The sequence below is a fragment of the Panthera onca genome, chromosome C1, assembly GCF_046562875.1.
Source record: "Panthera onca isolate mPanOnc1 chromosome C1, mPanOnc1 haplotype 2, whole genome shotgun sequence".
NCBI lineage: Eukaryota > Metazoa > Chordata > Mammalia > Carnivora > Felidae > Panthera > Panthera onca.
Genome location: NC_138346.1, coordinates 28,217,373 through 28,231,672, shown reverse-complemented (window position 1 = coordinate 28,231,672; position 14,300 = coordinate 28,217,373). Strand labels below are relative to the sequence as shown.

The window sequence follows — 14,300 nt, the reverse complement described above, 5'->3', positions numbered from 1 at the left end:
CCTGCCGTTGGTGTGTGCCCTGGGTCACAAGGCTGGGTTCAGCAGTGACTCCACGCCAAGCTCCTTGCTGCACCTTCCCATTGCCGTCCCCTTGGGAGACCTGGGGCTTCGGCTTATCATTATTATTAGTCTCTTCTGCCCAAGAACTGCACCTACACGCTAATCAGTTCCCTCTTTCTGTTTCACCCTGATGGGCAGACCTAGGGATGTATGGAAACCTTTCTGCAGTAAAACTGTTAGGCTGTCTAGAAATTCATCAGTGAGAAAAATACCTGAAGGGAAGTAGTCAGAAGCTGTAAGGTGCTAAATATTTTTCTTTCTTTTAAGTGTAATGTTTATCAATTGATTTTTAAACCTTGGGCAGAAATGTGTCAGAGAGTACGGATGTGAAATGAAGGTGTGTCTGTGTTGGTTTGCAGCCTCGGGAGTTCCCTATCTGAATCTGAACCTGGCCCCTGTGCATGGGATACAAGAAGGCACTGAAGAAAGGGGCAGACCACTTCACGTTGGTAGGTGGCAGTTTTGATACTCGAGGAAACTTACATAGGGGGCTTCTCTTGGGCAGTAGCAAGATGAGTGGATCTCTGCAGCCTGGCCCCCCACTCCCCACTCTCACCGTGCCCACCAGAATCTTAAAAGTTTGTATAGAGGCCTTAACTGGGTTCGGTCGTGTATACCACCCAAATGCTCTCAACCACACATTATTCTCTCAAGGTTGCATCCTTGAAATGGCTCCAGCTATGGGAATGGGGGGCAAAATGTACATTTCAAGGATATGAGAGATGGTGAGTTTTGTGGGTCCAGCTTGCATGTCAGCCGGTGGTCATGTGGTCTCGATGACCTCCTCCAACGATTTGCTGTCTCTGTTGAACTGCTCACTGGTCACTACCAAGAGAAATTTAGGGGAGTGGTGTTCACAGCTGAAGAGAGAGAACATTATCAGGGACCCCACGGCACTTTAGAATATGTAAGGAATTCCTTAAATTTTCTGGTAGAATTACTGCAAAAGGTAGAAATGCTTAGATTCTTCTGAAACTCATACCTCATGCTGTGATGACTCTAACACCTCTAAAGCTTGATTTTATTCTGGCCACATTTTGCAGCATAGAAAAGCACGGTTACTTTTAACCTCTTTACCTAAAATTTTTTTCTGACCTATAAATGATCCCAGGAAAACAATCTAGAAATACAACATTCCACTGAAGTAATGAACCGGGAACATGTAGCTTGCCAACAGCTAAACTTGAGCATGATTATATGAGTGTGAGGACTGGTGTTCATCATCCCTGTGAAAACAGGCTGCTGTCACTTCCCTGCTGAGACCCGGGGCGCATCCCAGTCCCATACTGAGCCTCAGGGGGGGACCCACATGCTTGGGGCAAGACTGATCTCCTCCATGTTGAATGACTATTTGCCGCGATGAAGGTAGTATTCTGAGAGGAGCAAATGGAGGGTGAGACATGGGAAAAAGTCAGGCTTTTCCATCTAATTAGGATCCTTTCTGTGTCAGCTAATAGTAAGAAATGAATGTTTCCACCTAACATTTACTTTGGAAGAGAAGATAGCTGTGTGAAAACTAGCTGTCCTAACCAGAGAGCATCTGACCAAGCAATTGCACGTGTCGCATGGAAATAAGTGCACAAACCTGTTAGCAGAGTGAGTGCTGTGCGGGCCACACAGGTGTATAAGCAGATGTTTTGGTTCAGGTAGGGCTTGGCCAGGTGCTTGACCAGGGTTTGGATTGGTGGGAAGAAAGGGTGGGTGTCTCATGCCAAAACCCAGCCATGCCAGTGGATTTGAGGACAAGTGAGTAGTTATTTGTGTCAGAAAACCCAGTAAAAGTAGGGCATGGTGACATGGAATCCTTGAAAGTAGGGAGGCTCGATATCCAGTTTGAGGCATGTTGATGAGGGGCTCTGGAGATCTGAAGAGAGACCTGTGAAAGCTTTTTCAAAGCCTGAAGTTGGTCAGCAGAATGAGTAAACCCCAAACATCTGCCCCTTCTGTTACCTCTCCCACAAGGAATAGCACCCCTGATAACAACTTGGTGTAAAGACAGTTGTTGATTCAGTGCTACTGCTGAGTCCCAGTTTCTTTATTTACACACACACACACACACACACACACACACACACACACACACATTTTTCTCTTGAGAATGTTTCTTTTAGATGAATTGTTTTTTAAATTAAAAAGTGACATAGTCCCATAAAAGAACGAAGCAGTTAGGTGCTCACCCCCAAAGGAGAGATTATTGTTATGTCTGTATGGCAAACGGATTCCGGTTGAGAGTTTTGGACTGAAATAAAAGAGCGTAAGCGAAAACAGCAGGAACATTTGAAAACCACACATCTCTCTTCCGGCACTCCCTTCCTAGAACAGAAATAAAAGACTTGTGCTTTAAAATATTGGCTAGAGAAATTTTATTTGTACTTGCCGTTCTCCAAGTTACAATCACTACCTGATAGTGTTAATACTTTTGTTTAGTACCCTTCTTTAAAAAATACAGGGGAAGTGACCTGTTCCAAGAAACGGTGTCCTTTAACTCAATTGTGTGTGTGCTGTGATTATTTTTAAAGTGGCCTATTGAGTAAAGGATATGAACAGGTCACTTATAAAACAAGCAGTAAGTGTGGCTAATAAACGTGTTAAAAAACGTTCCTTCACTAATACTCAAAGAAATGCAAATTAAAATAATGACATGCCATTTTTGCCTGTCAAATTAATATTTCTGAAAATTGTTGCATAAATTTTATGGCTAGGACTGCAAGCCAACACATTTTGGGCAATGGAGGCACATAATAAAAACTCTAAAGATGTTCCTGTGCTTTGACCCAGCATTCCTACTTCTAGACTTTGCTCTGTGGTCATCTGGGAGAAAGCCTGATGAGGTCCAGAGATGTCAGAGCAAAGCAGTCCTTCCCTCCCCTGGGCTGTGATCTTTTTTTGCAGTGGTTGATCCTCTAATTTTCAGTAATACCAGTCAAGCTCCTAAGTCAGATCTTTTTATAGGACTCTGGATTTGAAGTCGAATCAGGCTCTTAAACGTGCTGTGGCTTCTCCCGGCTTCATTGTAAAAAACCTCTGAAGAGCTAGCCACAGAAGATAAAAAAACAAAAACAAAAAACAAACCAACAAGAATCCTTGACAAATAATTTATTGCCAAAATTACTAAATACTTGGTCGATAGGGCGAAACGGAGGAAAAACTGTAAAGAAGCTTTCTCTTATTAAACAAAACAACTCTACCCATTTGAAACACACGTGAAGAAACCGACCACCCTTTTGCCTTGACTCAGAGACCCAAATTTCTGGGCATTCATTTTCACCAGATTCTGTGAGTAATGACTTTTAGCAGCTAGATCACTGTTCCCCCACTCGCGATTCTCCTGTGTCTCTTCAGATACAGAAAGTTCCTGAAAATATTTGAATCATCAAATCTTTGATTCATTTCATATATCTGGCACAAAGAGGTGTTCTCATTATCTTATGCCCGAGAGAGTGAGATTTAGACTTATGTTCGTTGTTGTATTCATCTTCTGGACATATAAATTAAGCCCTGATGAGTTGTACTCACTTAACTCACATTGACATGTGTATACATATGACATTGTATTTGTATTGTGATGTATTTAGATGGAGGTACACACAGATGATGATACAAGTAGATGTAGGCATAGTATTGACATAGATACAGCACAACTGTGTAATTACATATGTATTTCATATACATCTAGACTGTATCCACGCCAATACCTTATTGAGTTGTGAGGCATAAATAAGTTGATACATGTGAAGCTTTTAGCATAGTACTTGGCACATTGCAATCAATAATAGTTAGAGAAAGAGTGAGAGACCGAAAGATAGATGCAGAGAGAGGCAGGGAGAGACAGACACAGAGAGAACCTGCTAATAAATGTAACTGATTTGGTCATATCTTAGTTTAGGCTGCTGCAATAAAATATGGAATGAATGGCTTACACAACAGACATTTCTCAGTTCTGGAGGCTGGGAGGTCCAAGATCACGGTGCTGGAAGATTTGGTTCCTTCTTCCTGGTTTGTAGGTGGCCACCTTTTTGCTGTATCTTCACATGGCAGATATCTATCTATCTGTTTACCAATATATCATGTATCTATCTATCTATCTATCTATCTATCTAATCTAATCTGTCTATCTACGGATATCAGCTTTCTTGTGTCTAAGAGCTAATCTCATCATGGGGGCTCCACCTTCATGACCTAATTAGCTCCTGAAGGCTCCACCTCCAAATACATCACATTGGGGGTTACATATAAGTTTTGGGGAGACCAAACATTCAAGCCCATAGCAGATAAGGCCTTAATTTTAAGGTTAAATGGCAATTTGTAGTCTATGTTCTCTCTTTAAAAAAAATTCTTCTACTTTTCAGTTCTTGAACTTCCATAGGCAAAGGAACAACGGTTTGACTAAATGTTTCTGCTTTTTGAGATCTGGATTGTTATTTGCACTACTATAATCATGAGCATCCTATAGTCTTATATTTGCAGAGATGGCACCTTGTATTTTTAAAACAGTTTTATATGTTGTGTCAAATTTGGTTTCTCATGAAACGTTCTATGAGGTAGAAAAGACATATATATTTATTTCACAGATAAGCTCCTGGTGGAGTCCAGGGTGCCTTAGATTACACAGCTAGAACATAGTGGTGCTAAATCCTAAATAAATAGGCCTTTGTCCCATTGCACATTTGTGTGTCCCCATCCCATGAGACAGTACATTGCACCCTCAAAGGAACACCCTCCTGAAAGTCTCTACCCTATTCTACTCTTTGTCCCTACCTTCCTGATTGCTGAAGCCCCTGACTACTGTTCTAGTTCCTTTAGAAAAGGGCCTCAGAAATGAGGAGTCACTTAATTACATTAGAACTTTATCCCCCTCTTAAAAGTGTGGCTCCATTCTTTGCAATTAGATGATCATTTTCCATAATGAAAATGACTGAGGCAAAATATCGCTCAGGTGCTTTTGCTTCTTTATTCTGCCATCATACTGTTATTACCTAGAGGATGTCACACTATTGAAATCTTTTGACTTGACTGTTCTCTGAAGGGGAATTAACGACATCTGTCTCAGTCACTAATTACATCATTGCAACAACTCTGATCCAGACGTCCCTCCCCACCCCCTCACCCCTTCATTTTACAAAGAACAGGAAACCGGTGGACAGGTGTTAAATAACTTCTCCCAGGATCACAGATGACTCCGGCAGTGGCAGAACCTGGATGTGGGTGCAGGGCTATCCCACTCAAAGTCAGTCCCCCAATACCATGCCATGCTTCCTCAGAACATAGGCTACATGGCTGGGGATGGAGGCCATGAGTGAACTTGTAACAGTTGAAGACTTCACCCTTCAGTCTGCGTTGGCCTCAACACCATCGAAGCTACAATTCCACATATGATTTCTGTAAGGTGTTGCCTTGGGTGATGTTCCAGGCCATTGCTCAGCACTGTCTGTCATAGATAGCTTTTCTTCTGTTGCGTCCACTCCTGGGTTCCATTCCATCAAGGCTTGAAATAACCTGTTAGATCGTATTTATCTTCCTATCTACCTACTACTATGTGGGTACATAGCTTTTATAAATCTTGAAGTCCTCTATCTTTGCATAAAATGCATCATTATAAATTGTGTGCTTTGAATGTCCAAGTAATAGTAAATTCTCTGCTACAGACATGTTGACATAAGAATCGCATTATTTAAGCAAAATGGAAATGGTGTACTAAACACGACTTTTGAAAGAAAGCTGTCAAGGGATGCCTGGGTGGCCCATTTGGTTAAGCGTCCGACTTCAGCTCAGGTCATGATCTCATGGTTCGTGAGTTTGAGCCCTGCATCGGGCTTATCAGTACAGAGCCCAGAGCCTGCTTCAGATTCTGTGTCTCCCTCTTTCTCTGCCCTCCCCTGTTCATGCTCTGTCTCTCAAAAATGAGTAAACATTAAAAAAAAAAAATTTTTTTTAAAAAGAAAGAAAGCTGTCAAAGACCATGGCCAAACTATTAGGAGAAGATACTGCAACTCACTGCTCAATATCCTTAAATTTCTGCTTCTCTTGATGTTTGGTTGAAATTCTACCCCCAGCAGCTTCAAATGCAATTTTTAGAGGAGAGAATACAAACCCAGGGTCTGGTACCCAGTCTGGTACTCATGGATATAACCAGCAAAATCCTGTAGCACAGACTCCTTGGAGCATAGCACACACTTAGAAAAGCAATGGAAGATTATTTGAACATTTCATGAATATGTTGAATTGAATAAAGTAGCCTTAGCATCAACATCCTTGCCCCCCTTCTTCTTAGAATCAAGAGATTCTGATTAATAATTATAGGGTGTTCATAATGGAGATGGTCTCATTATATCTGAATTTAAGCATTAGAGAATATTACACATTCAAGATGTTAGAAAAGACTAAATTTCTATTAGGCTATTTTCCATTACTAAGAATGTTAGAAATATGCCATGCTTTTTACAGCGGTACATTAAAAGCAAGCACACACATAATTTATTAGGAAAAAAATCTCTAAATAGATTGTCTATACTCCTTAGTGTAGGTCTACAGCATTATGCACCATTTCATTAAAATTCTTCTCATTATTTTTAGCTCTTGCCAATTGTTCTGCTTAATTAACTCAATCAACTGTGGATTACTGCCAGTTCTGTTTGCAGAAACCATGGCAGTTTATTAACTCTCATAAATGCCAAAAGATAGCAGAAGCACTGGAGGACTGATAATTAAATGCATCTTTTAATTTCTAGCCTACAAATACAATTTAGCGCATGTTAGTTTGCAGGTTGTCAATGGAAAGCAGGTTGACTCTGGAGTGGCATTTTCCTCAAAGTCTAAGCTGTATGTGGCCCATGAGGAGAAGTTAGTGTATCAGGGTTAAGGTGACTCTGGCTAACATAGTGTTCTCAACACTGATGTATTTGTTTGTTTCTTAGAGAGGGAGAGAAAGCCTGAGCACTAGAGGAAGAGAGAGAATCTTAAGCAGACTCCACGCCCAGTGTGGAGTCCGATGCGGGGCTCTGAGTCATGACCCCGAGATCACGACCAGAGCTGAAATCGAGTCGGACACGCAACTGACAGAGCCACCCACGTGCCTCTAACATTGATGTTTTATTGCAAATCATGAAAGAGAAAATTTTTAATATTCTTGAAAGAAGATTTTTTTAAAAAAATAGCTATATTGCAATAATCTAGAATAGCCATCAGCACATAGTAGGTGTTAAAGAAATATTTGTTGGAAAGATGAACAAGTTGCTTTTAGTCCTGTCTTTGAGAGGGTACTAATATTTTTCTTGGTCTCCAAATACCATGTACCAGAAAATAGTTGTTGAAAGTAAATATTTTTTTATCCAATGAATAATAATCATTGTAATACATGTGATTTATGACTAGAAAGCAATTTATTCATCCAGTCTAAAAATAATGCTCAAAAATAGAAACCTAATTTTGGGGGTCTTTGTTTCTTAAGATTCTTTAAGCCATAGAAATCTTGGAAAACACTGAATTTACCACCCTAAGCACTTCACTCAAAAATACTAGTTTCTTTTTCTTTTAGAATGATGTATTTTAAGTTTCAGTGCACATGTATCTTCATTATCTTTCTTGAAATGATAATGTTTACTTAACTTTTAATATGTAGCATTTAGGTCCCACACTTAGCACTCCTTGGTATTGTCTAGAAGGATCTGTTGCTGGATGGCCGTGAAAGCCAAACACGTCCTGTGCAAGAAATGGACTGACAAATTCACTGTGGGTTTATAGAAATGCTTGGTTGGAAGTGTTTATTTGTTGCAGCTAGATCAGTGTTCCACCCATTTCCAATTACCGTGGTGATTTAGTGGATGGGTTAGATGTATGTCCTTAGACATAGAGCCTGAAAAAAGGAAGAAAGCATAAAAAAAGAAAAGCTTTTTAAGGCTCATGATATCATTATTAAGGGAGTCCTTTTAGAGGCAGTATATGAGGTATATGGACGTGGTTTAGGAATATAATTAGACTGTTCTGTTAAAAATATTTAAGGGGGGGCGCCTGGGTGGCGCAGTCGGTTAAGTGTCCGACTTCAGCCAGGTCACGATCTCACGGTCCGTGAGTTCGAGCCCCGCGTCAGGCTCTGGGCTGATGGCTCAGAGCCTGGAGCCTGTTTCCGATTCTGTGTCTCCCTCTCTCTGTCCCTCCCCCGTTCATGCTCTGTCTCTCTCTGTCCCAAAAGTAAATAAACGTTGAAAAAAAAAAAAAAATTAAAAAAAAAAATATTTAAGGGGACTTCTCTCTTCCCCAAAGTTATTATATTACTAATTAATTTGCTATCTTGATTTTGTGCCATTTGATACATACCTGGAACAATTGGTTCTTAAGGCAGAGAAGAGTTGTCTCATTGACCTGTGTCCCTTGTGATAACATAGCAAAGGCTTGAATTATCACATTACACCGTCTTCAATACTAGCTCTTAACCAGCACTAAACTTGACTAATGATTCAAAAGATCAGGCAAACACCAGGCACAAATAAAATAGTCTTTTCTTGGAGAAGTCTGAGACCATTCAGTATGGCTTTTAAAATGGCCCTACTCTTATGCAGTAGGAGGAGCTTTGGTTTAGATGTAATAGACAAGACTCTTCCTAAGCAGCTTACGTAGAAATATTGTTCAAACAAAGGAGTAATTTGGGTTAGGGAACATCCCTTCTTCATATCCCATTGATTAACTGTTTGTATGAACAGCCCTTGTTTTGCAACGAATTGTACCACCAATAAATCTGCAAATGCTAAGTGTATTTATAATAGACAACCTACATAATTAAGACATGTCCTCCCAAAACATTCTGCAGATACAGATCATCATCTTTCCACTCCTAGTAAGTACCATTAGTAAGTTTACTGGGAAGTCTGGTCATCAGTGTATGTGCAGGAATGGGTTAACTCAGTAGGCTTGGGGTGCTCAAACCCTGCACATTCCCAAAAAAGTTCCTGGGAGATGAGATCTGAGTTTTTGGAATGTTCTGCTGGATAAGAGTGGTTTTGTATGCCTTAGTTTGACCAGATAGTTTATGCTAAAAATGTGATCCCAGGCAAATGCCTATTTTTGCTTCAGTAGGTGGGAGACTGGAGTAGGTTTCAGTAAAAACCATGGGCCCCAAAGCTTGGGTGAGTGTCCTTGGTTTGCAGTGCTCCTCATGAGTTGTCACGTTTCATTTGTGGGAGAAGTAAGCTTGTCTGTGCAACTCTACTGGGAGAAGACGCCTGGAAGCTTGTGTTTGATGCCTCCTGAACTTTGTTTTGCACTGCGTCCCTTTGTTGAATTTCATCTGTATCCTTTTACTGCCATGAACTGAGACCATGAGTATAACAGCTTCTGAGTCCTCTGAGTCCTTCTAGCAAATCATCCAGAGTGAAGATGGTGTGCTTGGAGACCCCCAACACAGCACATTTGAAAGAGAGTTGAGGTTTGACTTTTCTTTCAAAAAAAAAAAAATTTTTTTTAATGTTTATTTATTTTTGAGAGAAAGACAGAGCTCGTGGGAGGGGCAGAGAGAGAGGGAGACAGAGGATATGAAGCAGGCTCCCTGCTCAGAGTGGAGAGCCCAATTTGGGGCTTGAACTCATGAACCATGAGATCATGACCTGAGCCGAAGTCAGACACTTAACCAAGGTGCCCCGACTTTCTTTTCTGATAGAAAGTTTGCCTGCCTTCGACTTAACCTTTTCTTTCTCAGCGTGAGGCTCCAAATCCCTGTGTAATATCCCTCCAGCCCTTTATATTGACATTCTATTCACTCTGTCTCTAGAGACTTAAACCTTCATTAATAATCCCATAGGGAAAAAAAAAAGCACTTATTTCAATAGATCCTCAATCTCTAGCTATTACTTTTAGTTATTTGGCCCATGTTGTTTCTGCAGAGAATGCTGCTCTTTATAGCCTACTAAAATAAATATTATGGTGGTTATATGTCCAGAGGCTGGTAGCATACTTGCTTATGGCCAACAAAACAAAATATGAATTCTAAATAGTAATGTTCGAATTTCCCGAAATGTAAGGGGATAGAATTGACTTCAGTAGACTTTTCTCTTTAGTAATATAATATCCTGAGAAGCAGTTGCCAAAAAAATCTGCTTAGTTATTAAATTAGTCATCAGTACCTATCTTTGGGACCACCTAAAATGAAAAGATATGTTTATTTATACTGCAGTGGGATATTCTTAAATTTTCAAAAATGGCAAGAGCTATTTGAATGTCTCATTAGAACCTTTTTTCCCCTAATATTAGTTTAGCCTGGTAATGCAGTAAAAACAGCAACATTGCCCAGATTGCTAAGGGATGGCTCTGAATAAATTATATTAGTGGTTACATTGGTATTAGTTTTATTATATTATCTATAACTTTTTCTATAGACCCCATTGATTTAATTTAGGGAAAATTATTTTATATATGGAAAAAATCAGACAATAACTTAATTTTATCTAAATATTTTCAAGTTAAGCCAATGAGAGTTCAATAAATAATTGCTATGAATAATTTCTTTAATTTTTCAGCCTATTTATGTTTTATTGGAAATAGGATGTATGTGTGTTATGTTCAACTAAGCAAGGTAGTCTTTTATAAAAAGATATTTGGTGTCTAAATGGATATTTAACTACATGTATTTATATCTCTCATATGTTTCCTAAAAAGCAAAACAAAGTTTTTTGGAGAAGATAAATGCACATTTCATAGTAAATCTTAATAACTATTTGACAAGTGTTGACTTCGTATTTGTGGAGTAGAAACCAACTGGATAGGATATGAGAGGTGGTGGGCCTGTTTTTGTAGTACTCTGCTCGCCCGTCCATTACCCCAGGTGTGTGAACGATGCATAATAGGGTTATGCCACGCTTGGGTATACTGGATGTGTGTATACAAATTATACAAGGAAGTCATTTGTATTCTTGCATACATTGAGTTTCTTCAAGTAATTCATCCACTCTGTGGTCTCAGCCTCCGCTTGTATCAGGACTGTTCCTAAATCTGTCTTCAGGGCTGTCATTGTGGCCCCACTCCGATTCCACGTTCTCTGTTGCTATTCTCCCCCTCCTGCCACCTGTATGTTCCAATGGTCCCGAAACACAACATCAAGTGTTAAAGATGAGCATTTCTCCCCTGGCAAAGCAGTATCCTTTCCTGCCTTCAACACTGTTCCCATACTTTTGGGCTCCAAGACTTGCAAAAAGGTATTTTAAAAAATTTTTATTTATTCTGAGAGAGAGAATGCGCATGAGTAGGGGAGGGACAGAGAGAATCCTAAGCAGGCTCTGCACTGACAGTGCATAGCCCGATTTGGGACTCCACATGAGGCCGGATGTGGGGCTTAAATGCATAAACCCATGAGATCATGACCTGAGCCAAGATCAAGAATCTGATGCTTAACCAACTGAGCCACCCAGGCATCCCCAAGGGGGATTTTTTATATATATAAATATATATTTTTTTTTAATTTAATTTTTTATTTTTTTAAATTTACATCCAAATTAGTTAGCGTATAGTGCAACAATGATTTCGGGAGTAGATCACTTAGTGCCCCTTACCTATTTAGCCCATCGCCCCCCCCCCCCACAACCCCTCCAGTAACCCTCTGTTTGTTCTCCATATTTAAGAGTCTCTTATGTTTTTGTCCCCCTCCGTTTTTATATTATTTTTGCTTCTCTCCCCTATGTTCATCTGTTTTATATCTTAAAGTCCTCATATGAGTGAAGTCATATGATTTTTGTCTTTCTCTGACTGACTAATTTCACTTAGCATAATACACTCCAGTTCCATCCACATAGCTACAAATGACAAGATTTTATTCTTTTTGATTGCCGAGTAATACTCCATTTATATATATATATATATATATATATATATATATATATATATATATACACACACCACCTCTTCTTTATCCATTCAGCCATTGATGGACATGTGGGCTCTTTCCATACTTTGGCTATTGTTGATAGTGCTGCTATAAACATGGGGGTGCATGTGTCCCTTCGAAACAGCACACCTGTATCCCGTGGATAAATGCCCAGTAGTGCAATTGCTGGGTCATAGGGTAGTTCTATTTTTAGTTTTTTGAGGAACCTCCATCCTGTTTTCCAGAGTGGCTGCACCAGCTTGCATTCCCACCAACAGTGCAAAAGAGATCCTCTTTCTCCTCATCCTCGCCAACATCTGTTGTTGCCTGAGGTGTTAACGTTAGCCATTCTGACAAGTGTGAGGCGGTATCTTACTGTAGTTTTGATTTCTATTTCCCTGATGATGAGTGATGTTGAGCATTTTTTCATGTGTTGGTTGGCCATCTGGACGTCTTCTTTGGAGAAGTGTCTATTCATGTCTTTTGCCCATTTCTTCACTGGATTATTTGTTTCTTGGGTGCTGAGTTTGATAAGTTCTTTATAGATTTTGGATACTCACCCTTTATCTGATATGTCATTTGCAAATATCTTCTCCCATTCTGCTGGTTTTAGTTTTGCTGATTCTCTCCTTCACTGTGCAGAAGCTTTTTATTTTGATGAGGTCCCAGTAGTTCATTTTTGTTTTTGTTTCCCTTGCCTCCGGAGATGAGTAAGAAGTTGCTGCGGCCAAGATCAAAGAGGTCTTTGCCTGCTTTCTCCTCTAGGATTTTGATGGCTTCCTGTCTTACATTGAGGTCTTTCATCCATTTTGAGTTTATTTTTGTGTATGGTGTAAGAAAGTGGTCCAGGTTCATTCTTCTGCATGTCGCTGTCCAGTTTTCCCAGCACCACTTGCTGAAGAGACTGTCTTTATTCCATTGGATATTCTTTCCTGATTTGTCAAAGATTAGTTGGCCATACGTTTGTGGGTCCATTTCTGGGTTCTCTATTCTGTTCCATTGATCTGAGTGTCTGTTCTTGTGCCAGTACCATACTGTCTTGATAGTTACAGCTTTGTAGTATAGCTTGAAGTCTGGGATTGTGATGCCTCCTGCTTTGGTTTTCTTTTTCAAGATTGCTTTGGCTATTCGGGGTCTTTTCTGGTTCCATACAAATTTTAGGATTATTTGTTCTAGCTCTGTGAAGAATGCTGGTGTTATTTTGATAGGGATTGCATTGGATATGTAGATTGCTTTGGTAGTATCAACATTTTAATAATATTTGTTCTTCCTACACAGGAGCGTGGAACCTTTTCCATTTTTTTTTTTTTTGTATCTTCTTCAATTTCTTTCATAAGCTTTCTATAGTTTTCAGCATATAGATTTTTCACCTCTTTGGTTAGATTTATTCCTAGGTATTTTATGGTTTTTTGTGCAACTGTAAATGGGATCAATTCCTTGATTTCTCTTTCTGTCACTTCATTGTTGGTGTATAGGAATGCAACCGATTTCTGTGCGTTGATTTTATATCCTGCAACTTTGCTGAATTCATGAATCAATTCTAGCAGTTTTTTGGTGGCATATTTGGGTTTTCCATATAGAGTATCATGTGTTCTGCGAAGAGTGAAAGTTTGACCTCCTCCTGGCCAATTTGGATGCCTTTTATTTCTTTGTGTTGTCTGATTGCAGAGGCTAAGACTTCCAATACTATGTTGAATAACAGTGGTGAGAGTGTCTTGTTCCTGACCTTAGTGGGAGAGCTCTCAGTTTTTCCCCACTGAGGATATTAGTGTGAGCTTTTCATATATGGCTTTTATGATGTTAAGGTATGTTCCTTCTATTCGGACTTTCTTGAGGGTTTTTATTAAGAAAGGATCCTGTATTTTGTCAAATGCTTTGTCTGAATCTATTGGCAGGATCATATAGTTCTTATCCTTCCTTTTATTAATGTGATGTATCACATTGATTGATTTGTGAGTATTGAACCAGCCCTGCAGTCCAAGAATAAATCCCACTTGGTCGTGGTGAATAATTTTTTTTAATGTATTGTTGGAGCCAGTTGGCTAATATCTTGTTGAGGATTTTTGCATCCATGTTCATCAGGGAAATTGGTCTATAGTTCTCCTTTTTAGTGGCGTCTCTGTCTGGTTTTGGAATCAAGGTAATGCAGGCTTCATAGAAAGAGTTTGAAAGTTTTCCTTCCGTTTCTATTTTTTGGAGCAGCTTCAAGAGAATAGGATAATACTAAGGAAGAATAAGGAAGAATTAACTCTTCCTTAAATGTTTGGTAGAATTCCCCTGGAAAGCCATCTGGCCCTGGACTCTTGTTTTTTGGCAGATTTTTGATTACTAATTCAATTTCCTTACTGGTTATGGGTCTGTTCAAATTTTCTATTTCTTCCTGTTTCAGTTTTAG

General features: G+C 39.5%; 1 protein-coding gene across 1 annotated transcript in view; it reads left to right on the top strand.

The window, feature by feature from the left end:
• Window positions 1-422: 422 nt before the first annotated feature.
• LOC132671885 (parathyroid hormone 2 receptor) overlaps window positions 423-14,300 on the top strand; it is a 115,587-nt gene continuing 101,709 nt past the window's right edge. The window contains exon 1 of the mRNA XM_078450943.2: window positions 423-509. Coding sequence (XP_078307069.1) covers window positions 462-509 — 48 coding nt within the window. The 5' untranslated portion in view covers window positions 423-461. The remainder of the gene's footprint in view (window positions 510-14,300) is intronic.